The 21,370-nt window shown below is 35.9% G+C and overlaps 4 protein-coding genes across 7 annotated transcripts in view; 1 reads left to right on the top strand and 3 right to left on the bottom strand.

Annotated features, from left to right (window-relative positions):
- Positions 1–7: 7 nt before the first annotated feature.
- naa60 (N-alpha-acetyltransferase 60, NatF catalytic subunit) lies at positions 8–7,335 on the bottom strand. Of its 2 annotated transcripts, none has more exons than XM_084130413.1 (7): positions 7,131–7,335; positions 6,242–6,357; positions 6,035–6,164; positions 2,795–2,891; positions 2,434–2,668; positions 1,624–1,792; positions 8–1,529 (listed from the first exon to the last, which is right to left on the bottom strand). In XM_084130413.1, exons 2-6 carry the CDS (start codon positions 6,349–6,351, stop codon positions 1,636–1,638), a joined length of 729 nt encoding a protein of 242 aa, XP_083986539.1. In that variant the 5' UTR covers positions 6,352–6,357; positions 7,131–7,335; the 3' UTR covers positions 8–1,529; positions 1,624–1,635. The 2 variants fall into 2 exon arrangements, with proteins under 2 accessions (XP_083986539.1, XP_083986540.1); XM_084130414.1 differs by having other exon boundaries at positions 7,135–7,335.
- Positions 7,336–10,253: 2,918 nt separating this feature from the next.
- Positions 10,254–12,871, top strand: dnase1 (deoxyribonuclease I). Of its 2 annotated transcripts, none has more exons than XM_084087217.1 (9): positions 10,254–10,394; positions 11,077–11,308; positions 11,377–11,465; positions 11,548–11,634; positions 11,721–11,833; positions 12,084–12,196; positions 12,273–12,427; positions 12,510–12,603; positions 12,739–12,871. In XM_084087217.1, exons 2-9 carry the CDS (start codon positions 11,171–11,173, stop codon positions 12,784–12,786), a joined length of 837 nt encoding a protein of 278 aa, XP_083943343.1. In that variant the 5' UTR covers positions 10,254–10,394; positions 11,077–11,170; the 3' UTR covers positions 12,787–12,871. The 2 variants fall into 2 exon arrangements, with proteins under 2 accessions (XP_083943343.1, XP_083943344.1); XM_084087218.1 differs by having other exon boundaries at positions 10,257–10,394; positions 11,163–11,308.
- A 184-nt stretch (positions 12,872–13,055) lies between these two features.
- Positions 13,056–16,463, bottom strand: eci1 (enoyl-CoA delta isomerase 1). Its single transcript, XM_084087205.1, has 7 exons — positions 16,105–16,463; positions 15,537–15,665; positions 15,282–15,409; positions 15,047–15,193; positions 14,814–14,935; positions 13,902–14,080; positions 13,056–13,810 (listed from the first exon to the last, which is right to left on the bottom strand). Exons 1-7 carry the CDS (start codon positions 16,145–16,147, stop codon positions 13,644–13,646), a joined length of 915 nt encoding a protein of 304 aa, XP_083943331.1. The 5' UTR covers positions 16,148–16,463; the 3' UTR covers positions 13,056–13,643.
- A 312-nt stretch (positions 16,464–16,775) lies between these two features.
- Positions 16,776–21,370, bottom strand: part of arhgdig (Rho GDP dissociation inhibitor (GDI) gamma) — a 28,635-nt gene continuing 24,040 nt past the window's right edge. For both annotated transcript variants that reach the window (XM_084122853.1, XM_084122852.1), the window contains exons 4-6: positions 21,228–21,304; positions 20,318–20,381; positions 16,776–18,593 (exon numbers count right to left, since the gene is read on the bottom strand). In XM_084122853.1, coding sequence (XP_083978979.1) covers positions 18,388–18,593; positions 20,318–20,381; positions 21,228–21,304 — 347 coding nt within the window. In that variant the 3' untranslated portion in view covers positions 16,776–18,387. The remainder of the gene's footprint in view (positions 18,594–20,317; positions 20,382–21,227; positions 21,305–21,370) is intronic.

The raw sequence follows: 21,370 nt of genomic DNA, 5'->3' as shown, positions 1-21,370 counted from the left end.
AAACAAATGGTTGCACAATCTTTTTTATTTCGCTCTTGCCTGTAGGTCATCTCAAAATGCTCTTAATGCATGAATCAATCCATAAATGAAGAATAGACAAATGGAGGGATGCAAATGGATAAGAGCAACACAACAAAATTAATTTAAGTTGTGTACAAATAAAAATTCACCTCAGTGAACACTAGAGGGTGCTACACAATTCAGAGACTATTAGGAAAAAATCAGTTACTGCTTTCAATATTTCATTTCACCTACGCGTTTACCATCTTAGGGTTAGAATGCATTTTTACTAGAAGAGTATAAGACATTTCCCCTGGGCCCTATTTCAATTCTTGATGCCACCACAATGAAAACGTTATAAAATGAAATGTAAAACTGAACAATGTACCAATTTTACAACAATGCAACACATTAAAACCAGACTAGAGAATAATTGTAGATTTACACACAATTTCACGCTCAAAAGCACAAGGTGATAGTGATTATATTACCTATATTGATAACTTGTTTAAAACAGCTATTCATACATGCTATTTTGTCTTCAAACTCATTCTTTTGCATGAAACAAAGCATGTATACAAACAAGGAAATGGAAGAAACATTTTTCAAATGCATGAAGGCCAATAACATCTGATACAGTACAGTTTCCGTAAGGTTTCTCTTATAATTTCACAGAAATGCTTCTCTGTGAACGTCCTTCACCAAAACATCAACGTTTTAACAAAGACATCATGAATGGATGGTCAAACACAGATAAATATCATCTTTGATATTGTAATTTGTGTAACGCAGGAGTACTTTTCTCAAATATGTTTATTTTGTGTGTAAATCCCTGATTCACAGCAACACAGCGAAAATCAAACATTTCTCCCCCACTACATTCATTTCCCCTTTAAAAGAGCAAGTACATTGCAAGGAATGGCATGGTGTAATATTCTAGCTAAATTAAGATGATCTAAATTTAAAAAGAGTTTTCACATTTGTATTTGACATTAACAATACACATTTGGTGAGATGGAGGGTTTTCTGTAACTCTGGCATTTTTTCCCTTCATAGCAACACTACATTCATTGCCTCTGTGCAAATGTTATTTAAAAAAACAAATATTAAACTTAAAACTGGGGGCTGAAATACATGCTTAGTGTCACAAACAAAACACTAGAGCTTGACATGGATGAAAATGACTAAATGAAAAAGTATGCATACTTCTACCATCAAATCCTAAAATCATCTATATAGAACAGGCACAAATAAAATAAAAAACATCTATTTATATTAAAAATCTGGATAAACAATAGAATATTTCTACACAGCAGCAGAATTACAGGCATGAAGTGGAGAGTTTATATTAAAAGGGAAATCTACTAATGACAATGCATATATTAAAGTATATATATATATATTATATATATATATATATACATATAAAATGTACAAGTATAATACACTGCTCCAGACCAGAGAGAGCCGATATCAGTCTTCAGCAGCCCAGGCATCTGATGTGACCCAAACAAATCAATCTCTTCCACCTGATAAACAAGACATCATTATTGCTAAATGAACGATACATTTACGAGTGAAAAAAAAAGGTGATCTCATGAGAGGTGGATGAGTCAGGCTTACCCCCCACAATCCTCACATGGTTCTGCTGTACTCAATGCCGCTCTTGGAGGAGATGCCCGACCACGGCAGAAAACTGCGCAGGAGATTCTGTGCTTGACGGTAAATCCTCTGAGGAATAGAGCAGGGGCTCAGACTGGCCAGTGCCGAACCTATATGATGAATATAATCAGTGCTGAGAGAGTCAAGGAACACTTTTTCTACCAGGCATTTACAGTTCAAATTCATGAAACTAGTACAACAATACCATTTAAAATGTCATGATCCTTCAGAAATCACTCTATTATGATGATTTGCTGCTCAAGAAACATTTCTTGTTATTAGAAATGCCCAAAACAGTTTATATTTTTGTGGAAACTGTGATGCACCTTTGTCAAAAAGACAATGTTTTTTTTAACATTATAAAGTTCTGTACTGTCAATGCATTGTATCCTTGCTGAATAAAAGTGTTAATTTCTTTTAAAAATGTAATCTTACTGGCCCCAAAATTGTGAAAAGTAGTGCAGTAAATATAATATTTACGAACTTTTTCAACTTTTTTCAAGTTTTACAATTTTTAAAACTTTTTACAATTTCTCTGAGAAAAGCTGTGAATGTACAAGCAATATTGTGGGTTTGGGGGGGGGGGCACATGCATGTAAAAATACCATCAATACATTATTGGATAAAATGATTCGGTATCATTAATAATAATAACAATTTTATCAGCAACCAACACAACATGCAGCTCTAATTACCAATCGCCTTGATTAATCACACTCACAGACAAATGCGACACATGAACACAAATATGTGAGATAAAGAAAAGGATATAAGATAGTCCATGGAGGATGTCCGCCATTGATGTAGAGGACGTAGGTGAAGCCATCCTTCAGCACTCCTCGTATAGAGTAATAATACGGTAAATAGTGGTGCTGTTTAAAGTCTCTGTTCTCATAGAAGTGAATGGCAGTGTTATTGGTGGTGAGCACATGCAGGTAGATGGCTTTACAATGGTCCTGTGCCGTGGTGGAGATGTGCTCCTTTAAACTGTCCAGCAACAAAGAGCCTGCAGAGAGAGCGAGAAAGAGATATGAGTGACCTTACAAACTGTTTGAATACAGTTCAAGTTTTATGAGGGGAAGCATGTGTCATGGCAGACGTTACACAACAGCACAAAAACGCCACCTCTCACCTACTCCATGTTTGCGAAACTCTTTCACGACTCCTAAACTCAGGATGTACGCAACTTGAGTTTCAACAGGAAAGCTGGAGGCCAAGATGTCTCCATCCTGATGGAGAGAAATATATGCTGAGTTAGCAACACAGGCGGTTAGCTGGGATTATATACTGGAATAACAAAAAATTGTGATTTCAATTGTGTTGTCACTGAAACATATTGAGGCTGTTAAGAGATATTTTAAGGGGTTGGTAAAGTTTTTGAAAGAAGTCTCTTATGCTCACCAAGGCTACATTAATTTGATCACAAAGATATATTATATATTATTACAACAGAATTTTTTTATTTAAATGTCTTTACTGTCACTTTTGAACCCTTTAAATAATCCTTGCTGAATAAAAATAGTTTCTTAAAAAAAAAAAAAAAATCGCACTGACCACAAACTTTTTAACAGTAGAGTAATTTCAAAAATAACACATAACATTAATTTCTTATTCAGTACACAAGTATTTTAGAGAAAAAAAATAGCATATGTTATAGAAAAATATAAATTGCACCAAAACAATGAAATAAAAAATTAAAGGCACAATATGTAAGATTTTTGGATTCAAATATCCAAAAACCACTAGAACAATGTTATATATTTTGTTGATTTGTGTACTTTATCCCAAATGTTTCTAAGAATGTTTTAAACCAGAAGAATAAGCAGTTTTAACCAGGACACGGACCGTGTCCGAGCGTCGCCTATCAATGACCCGTGTTACCATGGAAACACCAAAGACGCTTTAATATATTATATGTTTTATCAGACAGGTGAGCAACTTATTAGATACATTCATTGACAGAAAACTAATCATTGTTATATAGCTCAACACAGTTAGTCTTTTTGTTTAAATCTCATGTTCTTGATTTACCGCGAGTACCATTTTTACTATGACTAATATCGATCTAGCTCACTGCAGTGTGCAACAAGTGTCTCATATAGTAGCCGCCGAGTGAAAGCACAGTAGTATTTAAGTAGCATTATAACAACTTTCAACACACTCAGATGTATCTAATATGATAAAACAGTGCTGCGTTCCCCCCATACGCATGACCGGAAGAAGCAGAAGCAGCGTCTGCGGTATAATAAAAGCTCCACTGCTCTCGAGCTGTGTGTCGTGCTTGTCTCTCATTAGCAATCGCTCCAGCAGACTCGTTCCGCACCAACGGCTTTCATAACGTTAATAAATCTTTAATACATTACCGGTCATCAATGAATATGATTTCAGCCCAAGTCCCGTCATAATCTCCACCGGCTGTAGAGGTGAAGACAACAACTCCCATGATATCGCGAAATCAAGGCGTCATCAAGCTACGCCTTTGTTTTGAATAAACGACCTCTAGTGGCGAAAAATTACATAGTGTGCCTTTAAAATAAAATAAAAAACACTAAAAGATTCCTTGCAATCATTGTATGAAGAAATCACACTCAAACCCCTACAAATCGCATATTTCACACAACTCTTTTCAGGCTCAGGAGGACTATTTGAACTAGATACAGAAATGCATACCTTAGTGCTGTAAAATGTGTAATAATATCAATAACAACATGGGAACTCTTGCAACCTGATCTTTTACCACTTTCTATAAGCTTATCCATATAGGCTATATTTTTGCACATACGTAGCAATACTGTCTAATGTCTATAGTCTGTCTATTATAAGCATTCAAGCAAGATTTCCATTATACTTCATACATGGAATTTGTACATTTAATAAACAACTTTGATATGCTAGCCATGCATGGGCCTACAAAGTTCATTGAAAGTGAACTAACAGTAATATCTAACTTATCAGAACAGCCAGTGACTGCCAGCTTTAGTAGGACTCTAGGAGACATAACTGTACAATGAAGAGGCAAAATCCTCTCTAATGAAGGTCAAATCCTTCGCTACATGCAGAAATTTAGTCTGTAACCTAATTAATCACCGGCTATAAAAAGGCTTTGGATATGTCAGATGATTTTAATTATGATCCTTTACATCAAAGCTCCAGAGGAACTATTCTTTATGGCCAAAGTAATTTTTTTTTACTCAATTAAACATTTATTATTCATATTATAAAACACTGTAAACAAACTTCTGTCACGTTTTAATAGAAGCATTGAATGTATTGCACCGTAATAGTATATATTATTCTAAAACTTTTTGAGTTTTTCCTCATTAACCGCGTTTCCACTGTCGGGCCAGGGCCGGGCCGGGCCGGGCCGTGCTAGTGCGTGCCAGGGCCAGTCGCGTTTCCACTGTCACTTCCGGGGCTTGATCGGGGCTTACTCAGTGCCAACAAATACCTTGGGCCAAAGCGGGCCAGCTCGGGCTAGAGGAGTGGTTACGAACAGAGGCAGAGTTTACCTGAGTCGGGAGACGGCAGCGCCGGATGATTCTGTCAGCATTAAAGACTTTTAAAATAATTTACCTCATGTTCCTGTTTGAATGCCTTCTGTTTGTGATGCAAAAGACTATGCACGCTAACCATTACCATAGGAAACATAGTAAACGCTTGAAGATACGCATAGTAAAAAAACATAGTGAACGCTTGAAGAAATCAGACCAATCATAAAGGCTATCACAATCATGTTTTTATTTTATCTGTCAGTATAGCCTACGTCTCGTCTCTTTATACCGGACTATCATAAAATAAAGCAACTTTTTTTTTCGGGAGCTTCCTCTGTTTCTCTGACTGAAAATATCTGTATGGGAGTCGAGAGAGTGCTAAAGCTCCTCAGGTCGTATTTTTGGTGGCATATATTTGTAGAAATTATCATTCTTTCTAAATGTGATGTAAATATGTCCTGTAACTACCAAATAAACAGAAACAGACGCGACTGAAGAAGCAAGTGTGTCCTCTTTCTTTTGTGAAATAGACCTAACGGTAATTTATTTCTGTGTGACTAATGTGCAATTTTTACATAAATTAATTCATTATGATCAGTGTATCACTTTTTATTGTAAACCTGTGATAAAACATGCTTGGGTTTTAAATATTCAAGTACAAAAATGCCTGCAAACGGTCGCTTTTATCATGTTTGTTTTCAACGCTGTTTCCAGTGATTTCTGATTAGTTTTCTGATAAAACTTCCATTTGTTGGTGAAATGATGGGTTAGTGTGACGTTGTTCCAGAAAGGCGCGTTTTAGTGAAGCGCTGTGGAGCTTCTGGCCCGACAGTGGAAACGCGGCTAATGTGTCATTTTCTTAATACATATGCAAGTCATACCTCTTTGTGCACTTTCGTTCTGCTTTTTATTTCTGCCACAATCATCCCCACAATTCCACCTCTATAGGTGGCAGCCAAAGAGAAGAACTTCTTATTTGATGTGATGTCATGGTACCATGAGTCTGGATACCTAAAACACAAACATATAGCAATGTGTTATTGTTGTACTTGAGCCGTACAAAAGGATCGTTTGGTTCAAGCACTCACTCAATGGGGAACCACTCTCCACAGAGCACTTTTATTCTCTCTATGTCATCGTGGCAGAGTAGGCGGAGCTTTATTTCACTGAGGGCGGTGGTAGGCACCACGTCGGTCATTCACACCTGAAAGAACAAATTAAGATAAACAATTCAGCAGTGCTTAACAACATTCATCTCAGTTTGAAAACCCTTAGTTTTATTGATCAGTCCATTATGTGTTAAAAGATTCATGGATTAGAACATGGCGGTCAGTATGTGTAAAAACTGTGCCTAATAACTTGCTTTTTAAAAGCTTTTAGCAACTTGCTTACAGTAGTAGTGAGATCACCACTCTCAGGGGAAATGTGATAAGAGTAAACGCATGCTACTTTCTGTTTACTGTCAACTCAAATTATGTAATTTGTAAAGAAAAAGAGAAACAAGATGTTAAAGTAAATAGACAACATTTTGCCATAATAAATAAGCAAATGAAAATAATATATTGAACAAATAGCCTACCCATCACAATTGATACTGAAGAGGTATCAGTTACAGTAACCTTATTTTAATCTATTAAACTCGAGCGAGGAACAGCAAACACAATTCAAAACACTGTGTTGAGTAATTTTATACACGCATAAAAAGCCAAAACTGAACGACCACATAATCTCAAAATCTAGCAGCTAGTTAGTACTTCTGCCTATCAAAATACATAGACATGGATTATTTAAAAAAACAAAAACAAATAAAATAATAATTAGAGGATTTAAAAAAAGTACATAATAGCATGATGTGTGAATGTAGTAATTCAAATGATCAAACTGTCAGTTGCGTTTGCTTGATATGTTTACATGCTAACCGCTAACGTTACATGCAGTAATCATTAACGTTAGCTGGGATGCGAAAAAATTCCTAACCTGCCTAGTTTCACCGCTTGGATAAGCAGAAGGATATGCCGTCGTTTCTTTTTATTGCCGTGGAGAATGTTCACTGCTGCGGTAGCATGGCGATAGTGTGTAAATTTGTGTCTGGGATGAAGATGACACATTCAGCCAGAGACTCGATTAGCGCTCTGTAATGCATTAGCGTAGCCGAGCCGTTAGCACTTCAACCAACTCTAGGCAGACACTTCCGGTCCGTTCCATTCCGGAATCAGCCGAAAGCCGCCGAAGTGTCCTTGGCGTGCCTTCGAGACGGAGACGAGATAAGATTAACAATTTGATCTCTTTGTCAAAATGTTTATTATTTTAGTATATTTTTCTTTTATTATTATTATTATTATTATTTACTTCAGACCCATGGGTCCATATCAAAAGGGAAAAAGAAAAATACATACATACATTTTGACAAACATCAGACAAAATTTAAAAGACATAGAAGCTTTCATTCCAATGCTTCCAGAAACAGGAAGAATACCTTGTATCACTTAATATAATATCATTTAAGACCATTATGATACTATTTTTTTAATCACTCAACCGACATATGAAATTATACATACACTTCCTTAAGACAGCATGCAAAGTGGGTACATTATTAGATACAAACATTTGGCTTGCACTTGTCCACCTTGGGAGCTTAAGCAAAATTCTTAGTGCATCATTAAATGCCAACTTGAGCTTTTTCATTTTAGCTTTAGCATATTTACACCACAAGTGGGCTGTAGTAAAGAGAAGTATGCCCTAAATAGAGCTATTTTAACATCATATGTACACATATAAAATTTACGAGCCAGCATATTAGCTTGCCCATACAACTTACAGCACTGGCGCTGCACATCATCGTCATCATTTAAATCATTTCTAATGATGTGACCCAAGTATTTTACTTTATTTACCACATTCAAAACTTGGTCATCTATATAGAAAGAAGGAAAATTTAGCTTAAGGTCCTCTTTGGTTTTAACAATCATGACCACACTCTTTTTAATATTAAATTTAATATGATGCTGCACACCATAACTTGAACATACTCGAAGCAGCTGTTATAATCCTGCAACCCCATTCGTCATATAAAACGGTTCCAATACGTTCTTACCCCATTGAACTTTTAAGGTTTGATGTAAATACCAAAAATGTAAAATTCTTATCAGATATGGGGAAACCCCTCTTTCTTGCAATTTTATAAATAACTTAGTATGATTAATTCGATCAAACGCCTAGATGCATCTAAAAACACACGAAAACTGTGGAATTATGTACATTATACTTACTAGCTATTTATTTTAATGAATATATGCATAGATCAGTGCCATGCTTTTGAAGCCAAACTGATTATCCGTATATTAAATATTCTTTGAGCCCATCCATGAGGATTCGCTCAAATACTTTTGAGATCACACTTGCCAATGCAATTGGCCTATAGTTTTCTGTCCCAGTTATTTTACCTGTTTTATCTTTAATTACTGGCACTAGTAAAACTGTTATCATGGAATCAGGTAACACACCATGGATTAAAAATCCTGTAAAACACAAAGCAAATAACACTGTGATCCTTGAACTAGCATGCATCAAATGTTCAGCTGTTATTCGATCTGGACCACATGCTTTATTCTCAGCCAGTTTCTCAATTGCGTACTTGACCTCATCAGGTGTAATAATCATACCTTCATCGTTCGACACATGACCAAGTTTAAATTCCTTCCTCTCAACACAATTAAAGATATCTCTATAATATTTTCTCCACAAGTTAACAATATTCTCAGCCCCAACAACCCCATCAATACTAGTTGGCAGTGGTATTTTACTATTATTGATAGCCTTAACTTCTTTCCAAAATTCATAGACATTATTTTGCTGAAAGTTCTTGGCCATTGAGTTTGCTCTCGTGGACAGCTTGTTTCTTTTTATATACCGTACAGCATATTTAAATTTAGCATTTGCCAATTTCTTTTCCTCAAATTCTGGGCCATACCTAGCTTTTTGACAGAAAGGTCTACTAGCATTATCTAAACAGTCCACTATTTCATCATACATCACACATAGATCATACTTATGCTTAGGATTCTTACAATCAACATTATCACACACAATTGTCTCAGTTGGCACTTCTATATTGCTCAACCTCTTCTCTGTCAATAGTTTATATCCCCAATGATTATTTGCTGTGAGTCTTGCCCAGTCTAATTTTCCACTTAGTCACAATTTCACAATTAGTCATCTCAGGTAAACGTTCAACATTTAACATAATTGAAGTTGGTATGTGGTCTGTTGTAGCCAGGTTATACAATATCTCAAGTTTATTTAGGGAATCATGTGCATCTGCTGTACAGTGATCCAGATTATGTCTATATTGGCTATTTGTTTGTCTTCACCATTGCTCTTTCTTTCTTTCTTTTTCTTTTTTCTTCTTTTTTTCCTTTTTTTTTCCTTCTCAAATTCAAACTCTGTGTTAGTTTCAATGGAAGTGTCAACAAATGCAACATATTATTACCAAATAAAAATTGGTACAATTTCTAAGGAACCGACCAATTAACAGTAGCCTACGGCATTAAATAAAATACAAAAGTATTTACTATATACACATAACTCACATAAAGCAAAAGTACATATAAAATCTATCTATATTTATGTATTAAGTGTATTTAAATGGCACACAGACATGCTTATGTCAATGGTTGGCACACATGAATCGCCCCCTGTTGCACGGAAGTTGAGTTAACAGGGATCAATTGAGCTTCTGAATGTCAGAGTATAATAATAAAGTTTCTTGTTGATGACAAACAAATACATTTTAAATTGGCTTGCTATGCAAAATCTTTACAATCAAATAAATATTGGGAAATGTATATGGAACAGTTACAGTATAAGCTCAAGTGGTACAATGCAGAGATTCTGACCCTATAAGAGATCATAGTGTTAAAAAAAGTCCTCCTTGAATACTGATGTACAGCTGCCAGCTACAAAGTAAATATTTTTTAAATACTTCTGTCAATTCACCTGTTTAAAGTTACATTAGACTTTGTCTTATCACCCATCTGGTTATTTCCCAGGGAGAGAGTGAGCAAGAGGTTGCTGTCTTTACACAGTAGTGGAAAATAAAAACTCCCTAGAATATGTGATACCACTTATATTCCCAGAGAGAGGGACTTGCTGAGGTAGAGTATACAAAGGCTCCTTAGTGGTGCAAAAAGGCTTTCTCCCCGTTCTCACGTCACAAGTGAAAGCAGAAATCAGCAGCAGGTAAAGCTATTTTATTGCATGGAATAAATGTCTCAAAATACAATTTTAACTAATGCATATTTATATTAGAGTAATATTACATTGATTTTTTTTTTTTTTTTAAGATTCTAATTGACCTTTACCTGTGCTTATCTGTCTCAGATATGATTAACTACTGTCTAATGCATGTCTTAATATTTCCCAGGGAAATATATGCATGTGTTGTATTACAAATTTATTAAATGTTTAATTTAGGTTTTCACTACAATAGTATATAAACTGAGAAAGTGATTATTGAGTTTACAGCAAGATATTCCTGCCAGACCTGTTTTTCCTTTGTAAGTTAAATGAGTCAGATCACGGAGACGCTAATCTATTGTCTTTAATGGCTTTTGGAGCCAGAGCCACAGCCCAGACGTTGAATCGTTAGGCTGATTGGATTAGCACATATGCGTTTGAATGGTTATGCTGATTGGATTGAGACTGGTAACACGCTGGAGTCTGGGGCGGGTTCCTTAACCTGTATACTCATTTACATGCTTTATTCAGAGTCTCCACCTCTATGTAATCCCTCCCCTCTTTGTAAAGTATAATTACAATGAATACTGTATTATGAGACTTGATGATGATGAACTACAGACTTGATGAACATCAGACTTGATGAACTACAGACTCTGCAGAATAAATCTCTTCTGCTTATAAGATCCATCTCAAGTCTCCTGGTTTTTGCTTCGGAATAAAGGAAGGAATAAAAGTTCCCAACACGTTTTCATCTTCATCTCAAAATAGCCTACAGCATGAAGATTACTACCACTTTAAGTCTGCTCCTGGTATCCGTCCACATTGGAAACACGTTTCTGATTGGAGCATTTAACATCAAATCCTTTGGGGACTCCAAAGCATCCAATGCCACTCTGCTTGACATCATTACCAAAGTGAGTGACACCCATAGAATACCCATATCATGCTTCTTGTTTGGTAACCTTAGTATTGTGTTTGTTAGGTAGTTCGCCGCTATGACATTGTACTCATCCAAGAGGTGAGAGACAGTGATCTCTCTGCAACTAATAAACTGATGAAAAGTGTAAATGGGTAAGTTGTTTAACTTAATGTCTATAAGTTACAATTTTTTTTTTTGTATAAAAAATAAATAAAATATTATTTTCATTATCAGAGATTCCTCTCCATATGAGTATCAGCACATTGTAAGTGAGCCCCTGGGTAGGAGCACTTACAAAGAGAGATATCTCTTTATTTACAGGTAACATGTAGCTCATATATCATATAAGACTGTATGTATATGTGTACCTCATATCAAATTAATAATTACACTTTTGTTCTCATCAGGCGTCAGACAGTATCGGTTTCAAACAGCTTCCTCTATGACGATGGATGTGAATCCTGTGGAACTGATACTTTCAACAGAGAACCCTTTGTTGTGATGTTCTCCTCTAATACAGGTGTAACTCCTCTAATACAATTCTCCCAGTTCATTGTCAAAATGTTACCAGTAATACAGTTGAAACGCACTGTTCAGCAAAAGCTTTTCATCTAAAGAAATTTATGGTGAAAATGAAGGGAATGTGATTTCCAGATCCTGAGTGACCATACTTATAGCTGAATAAGAATAAAAAAAGAAAAATAATAATGAATACTTTAAAAAAACCAAAAAAAAAACCCTGAGCCCTAACAAGTCTGTATTTTCCATAGCTGTCCGGGACTTTGCCCTCATTCCCCAGCATACATCTCCAGAAGTCGCTGTGCATGAAATTGATGCTCTGCATGATGTAGTCTTGGATACTAGACAACGTTTGAACACAAATGTAACTATACTATAATGAGAACTATCCTAATATAGTATGATTTAGGGAATTTGTGACATTTCATATTTCATTTCAGAACATCATGCTTTTGGGAGACTTCAATGCTGGCTGTAGCTACGTTTCAAATTCGAATTGGTCAAACATACGACTCCGCACTGACCAAAGCTACACCTGGCTCATCCCTGACAGTGCGGACACAACCGTCACACACACAAACTGCCCTTATGACAGGTAGGGAAAACATCACAAGCTGTCTAGCTGGATCAGATAAACTTATGTTATGTAGTGACTCATGATATGCTTGATATAAAAGGATTGTGGCCACGTCTGACATGATGAAAGGAGTGTCCCCTGGATCAGCACAGGTCTTTGACTTCATGGAAGCCCATGGATTGAGCCAGAGCTGGGTGAGGACAGGGTTTGCCCCATTGGGATTATTGTTAAGCAGCACAACGGCTTAAACATTAAACCTAAGGATCTCTAGAGACTGAGTTATTGCTGAGTGTATTCATCTGTCTGAAGTGCTCACGTCTCTCTCACAGGCCCTGGCGGTGAGCGATCACTTTCCAGTTGAGGTCAAGCTCATGTGAAAAAAGATCAAGGTTGTTCCCTCACAGCAGATACACACTGCTTCGAACACTTGGTGAGAATAAAAAGAAATCATTTGCTTCAACGAATGTTTGTCCAATCATTCTATAGCTATAAGAAATGCATAGGTGAATGTGAAGTTGCAGCTATTTAAATGCTATTTGTATTTGCATTTAAAAAACAAAACAAATTTAGCTGCAATACCATTTAAAATGAACTAGTGAAGGCAAAAGTTGATTAAAAATTCACTCAAAAAAGAGAAATACATCATGAAATCAAAATTGACCATTCTTATTTATTTTTATTATTATTATATAATGATGTGTTTATTATTAACGTTTTATTTGTGGACATAATTTTTTTTTAATTCAAGTGCATTTGTAATATTTAATCAAAATGGTGTGAGTACAGGACAACCTGTCACTCATCACAGCAAAAGCAAACCACAGCCATCCAATCAAATCCTATTGGACAAAAACAAGTCCAGCCCTACATTTTTTTTTCTTGATCGAGAAGCCGTTTCAATTGGATATATACGTCAAAATAGCGAAGAAAAGACTATCGCAACTTCGGCTTCATAAAGACTTTAAAATAAAAGGCAACCAGTTGACCTGACATATACACATATGCAAAACTTTAATCTAAAACCTTGATGTTGAATCAAAAAAAAAAAAAAAATTAAATAGACAAGTTATATGTCAACTACCCACATGCTAATGAGACCCCATTTTAGTTTTATAAGATTTTATTTACAAACAAATTTATCCTCTAGTAACAAAAGAGAGGACAATGTGATATACACTGTGACACTGATGCGCTATGTAAAGACAATGTCGACAACAGGCACGTGTTCAGGTCCTCAAGACCTCTTCTTCTTCAGCATCTCCATGTACATCCCCAGAGATTTCTGGATGGAGTCTTTGGTGATGAAACTGACGAAGTTTGTGGTGTCGGCGTCTCTGTTCGCAAGAAGTTTGTCTATGGTGGGCTTTCTCATCATAGACTTACTTATCTGACGGGCATGATCTGTGGGCAAAAAAAACAGTGTACATGAACAAAATGTACTAACAATACCAGGCAGAAATATTGTATTTTGGAGCAAACTATTACTATTTACCTGGGATGGCCAACCATTTAGTCATGGTTACAGTAGCTGCGCTGAGAACTTTATCTTCAGGAACAAGCTCATCCACCAGACCGACCTTCAGGGCTTCAGGAGTATTGTACAGTAAACCGAGCTGAAGACCCTTCTCGGTTTCTCTATGGCCCACAACGTTTACCATGGTGTCCTTAAACCTGGTTTACAAAATCTCTATTCAGTACCATCCTGTTTTACAGTAGGCATGTTTACAGGCACTCATTTTTGTCACTTTGAATGAATCCAATCCGATTTCAGATCCTGAAAGTTCTGTTTATATGAAACCTAAACTTTGCAATCAGATTCACAATTATCATTTACACATACAATAATTTACAAACTTCAGCGCATGCGCAATTGCGCAGTGTCCAGTCGGTGCGTTTAGAACCAGAGAAAGCCACCGCGATAATGTCAACAGAGCTATCGTGAGAATAACTGCCATTTTTCTTGATGACACGCCTAAAAGGAAAGCTGACAAATATGTCAGAAAAGTCTCCTCCACTGACCACTTTGTAAAATGTAAATAAACACATGCACATTCATAAGAAGTCAAACGCATCTAAACAGATCTTATTATAAAAAGGCTCATGTAAACATACGCATCACGGTACTGTGATATTTTTTAATACGACTTAGATTATAGTTGGATTCAAGCATTTACATGCAGATTTTTTTCCCTATTGATCAGATTATTTATTTTCCCCTTCAGTCCGATCGAAATTCATGTGGAACAATCTCAGTCGTTTCGATTGAGGTGTTTACATGAAGCCTTTTCAATCCGATGGAGTCATCAATCCAAATACTAACAGTTTATTTATTTTATTTAAATGTAGCTACTAGCTAGTGGTTCCAAAGTCCATGAATTGTGAAATTCACAGCAATAGCACTTACCAAAAAGGTGCAACTATACCAAGTTGTGTTTCATTGAGACCAATGTTATAGCGAGGGTTATCGGCCATGATCCTGTAGTCACAACACATAGCCAACAAACAGCCACCTGCAGGACTGGATCCCTAAAAACAGAACAATTCATTTATTCAACAACTAAGAATTTGACCATATATGAATACTTGACCTACACCAGCCAGGTACCAGAAAACAGAAGAGCACATACTGGCACTCACATTGATTGCAGCGATTGTGACCTTGGTGGACCCATAAAGCTTAAGCCACGCGTCCTGTACGGCCTTCCAAAATTCTGCGCAGTGCTCTGGGCTCTTCTGATACATTTCCAAAATATCTAGGCCTGCAGAAAACACCTTCGGCTGGGCCTATAACAAAAACAGCACTGTCAATGAAATGAACATACCGTATAAACCAAACTGGATTCCACTAAAGCAGATGTTTCTGATGACTTACAGATGTTATGATCACACCTCTGCAGCCTCTGTCCAGTTCAAGTTTTTCTAAATTAATAGCAAACTCAGTCAAAAAGTCAAGACTGAGACTGTTGACCGGAGGACTTTGGAACTGCATTATAGCAACACCTGTGAGAATATTAAATCATTAACCTATAACAGGAATAAAAAAAATTTGGTAATGACTTTTTGATAAGTGTGAAGTTGCAATGCAGTAAACCCATTATTAATGCACATTATGTATTAAGATTCTTACCATTACTACTATCCAGGTCCACTTTAATTTTGGAGGATGATGAATATTTGTTTGAAGATACAAAGTATTGCAGAGCACAGGTTCTCCCATGACTAACGTTACAGTTTCCAGACAGCAGAGATACAAAGCCTGCAGAGATATGTCTAATATTTTACATATGTAAAACTAAAAGCCAAGGTATTTTCGAAGTGCATTTATTTGACTATTGGTTACACCTCTGTAAGCATGCAATCAATGTAAGTTACTATGCGAGCACTGTTGTATTTCCCAGTGTGAATAAGCTGTGCCCTTATTAAAGTTGTGAAAAGTAAAAGTTAACACCAAAACAACAACTAACATGATATGTGTCATTATGTTGATGTGTTCTGCTTTCTAAAACACATACATTAATTCAATCACTAATGATTACATGAAAACTTGAACATGAACTCTTTTGTGGTCCGCTGACCTTCGTCCTAATTCCTTAATGCATTGCTACTGCATATTTAATTAAAAATAAAACACAGTCAGTGGTCACTGCACAATAGAAAACAGCAAAAGTTTTAGATGAGGCAAAACACACACATACCAGAGGGGTTCAATTTGGTACAGTGCCTTAATACTGATGACATCTCGCCAGCTGAAGAGATAATGCTAAATTGCTAAAAACTTCACCGTTTGCGTACACGTGTTGCCAGATCTCGCTTGAAAAACAGGTAAGCTGTACTGATAGACTTTCTCAAAATAAGTAACTTTCCCAAAATAACATCTTTGCATCTTTCTGTTAGTTTTTTTTAATTTTTAATACGTTTATCGATTAAAACAACTATATATTCTTACAGCAACCTACAACGGGCCATATTTGTTAGCGACTTCATGAAAAACAAGCTGAAAGACGCTTTAGAAGGCGGACATGGCAACACTGCGACGTGCACAGTTTGTGCGACTGGTGAGCAGAGCGCCAATCAGCAAAGACGTACTTAATGTACTTTACTAAGATTGGTCCATTTAGGAAGGCGGTACATGTTGTGTCAGACTCAAGTGAGAGATGCTTGTCTTTCTCTTCTGAGATTCGTTTTTATCATCTGTTAGTGAACAATAATGACTTTTCTCGTTTTTTTTTTTTTTGCAGCAACATGAAGCAGCTGTTCATTGTCAGCCATTACTGCTACATGCACGTGTTGTTCATTTGATAAATTGACTTTATGTGCCTAATCATAGTAACTTACATGAACTAAACTCAAACATTTGAAACAAGAGTACAAATAAGGACAAGCCAAACTTTATTTAAAAATACAAGATGAAAAGGTATGACAATTCAGAAGCAATATAATCTATTTTTAGCAAATGAATCAGTCAGCTGAAAAAATGCCCTGACTAAATCGTACATTACATCTTACTGCAGCCGACATTACATCACAATTAACCCCCCTAATTAACGTGTTTTTAAAAATGGAGCATCATGCAATACAGATTACAAGTAGACTAATGATAACATCCAATTGTGAGGACAACAACTGCATTATCAGTCACAATATGAATTTGAGAAAATATACATCGTATGTATATTTTGAAAAATTATGAGGATTTCCATTTCATCAAATACATCTTATAATCATATTTTGACTGTAGAGTCACACGGTTATCAAAAATGACAATTCACAAAAAAAAACATCCGCTAATCTTTTGTGCGCTCTCTTATGTCTTCCTATTGCTAACTAGCTCACAGTTAATGATGATTTAGCATTTGTCTCCCTCATAAAGGCATTACATAATGCACATGCAAGTTATACATTACCTATGGCATTTGTTACCTTTCTTCAAGAAATCTTATTCTTATCATTTCCGCAGAGTATTTCTGAATATTCTGCGATATATATGAATATGATAGCGCAGTAGATAATTGTTCAAGAGAAATCAAGATATGCACATGTCAGATAATAACATCAGAGACGGAGATGGAAGAGTAAGGTAACAGTATCATCAGGCATATAAACAATAAAATGTATTTATTTTGGGAATGTCAAAAAAAAAAAAAAAATCATAGACAATCTAATATCAAAGCTAGATGGAGAACGGTTACAGACACCAGGACAGAGATGAACAGATTTTGAACAATTTCAGGGAATGAGGAGGGTGCTTGACTATGGGCTCCAGTGATGGTGGGTTCCCAGCTGAAAAGACCAGCAAATGTTTAGCCTGGTGTGCCAGTCGGGCTTCTTAACTAGACTAACCAGTAAGACAAGTGTACCAGCTTCACCAGAAATGCTGTTTGACCAGCTAAGTTTTGCTGGCGAACAACTTCATACTAATCTAAGTTGGTCTTTTTTGCAGGGGTTTAATGCTCAGAAATACCTTTTGGACAAGCAACACTTAGTACAAACCACTTCCTACACATGTATTTATCAGTTAACAGCAGGCTGATTACATCATCAATACAAGACATTAGCCATAGCAGACACGATGGCTTCACATCCAAGCATGCACTGATCTGGTCATGGGCTCTGTAAAGAACTCTAAATGCATTGCAAGAATACAGACATTGTAATATTTACAGTTTACACTAACCTGAGAGTACAGGCATGAGGAATTTCATTTGTTGATTATACCGCTGTTATATCTATTACAAAGTACTAAGTCACCTCTAATACCCTGCCAGTCACTGTTTGTCCTCACCGTTGATTACACTTAATATGTAAGAATGTCTTCATTATTTTAAGGTTTTTATTATATGACTAATTGTTATTTAACCATTTGCAAAGTCAACTCCAGCTGCATATCTACCTAGCCTAGTCCTCCGCTTTAAACATTAGTCATAAATTGGGTATTTTGCTATGCATCTGGGAGAGAGAGAGACAGAGGGAGAACCTCTTTACTCTGCACTGTCCCAGTCTTTTTTGATTTGCAGGTTCCACTCCCACGACAGATGGTCTGTCTTGTCGTCATCTGTGAAGTAGGATTTGATGTGGTAGCTTCCCCGAACGATCATGCCCTTCGGAGCCTCCTCCACCGGGGTCATAAACTCATGCTCCTCGGCTCTTGGACCGTAGCTGCCCACCATGTACACTGCCTTATCCACTACAGGTAAAAATGAAAATATCTTTAGTAAACATTTTGTGTCATATTCATTCATTTGAAATTTAATTGCAAAATAGCATGACAGTCCATCTTACATCAATTTTGAATGACACATATTATGGAAGCTTGTTTCCGCCATGGAATAAAAAAATAATTGCGACTTTTTATCTCTGACGGTTTTCTCAGAATTTTTCATTTATATCTCGCAATTCTGACTTTATAACTCACAATTGCAAGTTTATCTCTAACAAGAAAAAAGACTGAATGTATTTCTCACAATTCCGAGTTTATAACGTGCAATTCTGACTTTTTTCTTAGAATTGTGAGATATAAACTTAGGTTTATATCAAGGTAATTGCGACTTTCTAACCTGGTTTTGACTTCTGACTTGTTTTTCAAAATTGGGAGTTTATATCCCACAATTTGGAGTTTCTCACAATTCTGAGGAAAAAAAGTCAGAATTGCGAGACAAAAAGTTGCGATTACCTTTTATATTTTTTATTCCAGACTGGAAACAACCTTACATACACATACGAGAGAGGGTGGCTCTTAAAGGGTCATGAAACCCTAAACCAAATTGTCTGAGATTTTAACAGTTATGTGTGTTGAACATCATAGAAGTCAATGTTACCATCCATTAGTTTTAATCGTAGGAGAAAACGAGTTAATTTTCAACTTCCGGGTTTAATTTCGTCTTTGTGTCAACGTCACAGGATGTAACGTTTTCTCGTACTATAGTACGTCGATGACTCATCGGTCGGTGTCTCATAATTATTCATGAGACTGCGTGTCCTTATCCTATGAGAAGACGCCTCGCTTAATTATTCATGACAGCACACGTTGATTTCCTATTACAGGCGTTTCAAACAGTGAGATTTCATAGGAGAGATGCATTAACAGATCCAAAAACGAGTGTTTGTTTTAGCTTTGTAAGAGTTTCTGCATCGCACAAGTTCTCTTCAATAGATCCTGAGTCTTCGACACAAGCGCGATTCATCCACACTGATTGATTGAAAGCTGATTGATTGGTTTCCCCCACAAGTAAACTGGCCAATGGCATTTTTTAACCTGACAGGCAAATGGATAGAGAAAAGCATTTGGCAAAACGACACAAAAAAAAGCATATAAACTTTTGTCAATTTATTTTTTTATTTTTTTATTTTTTTTTGTCATTTTTAATTATTGTATTATTATTACTACTTTTTAAACATGAATGAAATAATTATTTCCATTGTTATGTTTGAATTAATAAATTGAATTGAATTGTGTCACACCTCAGGCGGGTCAATCATTGAGATTATTGACTATAACTGATATTGTTAATATTTTGTGCCGTTATTTTTTTTCTTGTCATATTTAATCAACACGTTTTTAATTAAAAACTTTTAATTATTGACATGACACAGTTTTCTTTATTATTCTTTTATAGTTTCCTGTTTATATAATATCAGATCAAGTCAAAGTGGAGTTATTACAGATAATCTGAGCATTGCTGGACTAAATCATCTCAAGATTTTGCCAAAAACATAACATATATAAATATAAGTGAAATGTGTTTATCAAGTAGTACTTTAAAATGGGAATGTAAGATGTTTATTTAGATCATGCACATTAAAACAGTACATGTGTGTTTAAAGAGATCCATACACCCTTGACTCAAACACACTCCCAGCACCAAACAAGGCCAACATTTAAATTCATGAATACAGATGCTCTATTCTTACATCTGAGTCCTTTCCTGTAGGTCAGATGCACATATTTCAGTCCAGACACAATGTCCCTGTTGACCTAATGGGAACAGATGGGATGAATTAGAATAAATATTAATTTAACATATCATTTTCATTCTCAAAGTCACCAGCAGAGGTCCTGTTAGATCCTTGAACATTTAGGAATTCACTTCAGGGAATACATGGAATTTGCACTGAAATTAAGTCACTGTCTATTTTAGTGTATTTATACATGAACTATAATGCTATATTCTACAGTATCTTCTGCATCAAGCTTAATGAGGCACTTATTTCCTGATTAATCATGGGATAGAAGGATATTATTAGATACAAAAAGATTTTGGGAAGAACGGTATTTTGCGGGAACATGATCTGGTATGACTCACAGTGATTCTAGATACCACTTTTAATTAAAATTTCTTGAGAAAACTGTAACAAAACAAAAACATTTCAACATCACCCATATTGCGAAGAAATACACAAACCCACTTTCTGTTTACATTGTAACTGTAACCCCGAACTGTTTACAAATATTTTAAGTGTGTTATTTTTAGGAACTTTTAGCCTGGGAAAGAGTGTCTGTGTGTATTTCTGTATGTTCTTCATAGTTCTGGCCTGATCAAGACAGGAAATAAACAATCTATCCACTTCTAGCCTTGCATTTCTTATCTACAAGCTCTGAGGCTGCAGAAGCTTGGGTTCAACTTTCAAGGGCATTGAAACAATATTGTAAAATTAGCCTTATTTTTTACAATACCTCAGAATAACAGATTTTTTACAAAAAAAAAATAGGTAAAAAAAACCCAATACACAACAGTATTCTTAGGCCACAGTATAAAAGATTAACCACAACTGCTGACTGTTTAATTCCATTTTTATTCTTCAAAATCTATTTTATTTTTACCTTAAAGTGGATTTTCACCCTGTAGTCCACTCCCTCCTTCATGGTGAAGTTCTTCTTCTTCAAAGCATCGAGGTCACCTGTGTGTAAAACAAAAAGAAAACCATCAGCCAGAGTGAAATTCAGAGTGGAGTTGTGCATTGTTA

The sequence above is a fragment of the Abramis brama genome (genome assembly GCF_963993115.1).
Source record: "Abramis brama genome assembly, chromosome: 1".
Lineage (NCBI taxonomy): Eukaryota > Metazoa > Chordata > Actinopteri > Cypriniformes > Leuciscidae > Abramis > Abramis brama.
This window is presented reverse-complemented; position numbering and strand designations above follow the sequence as displayed.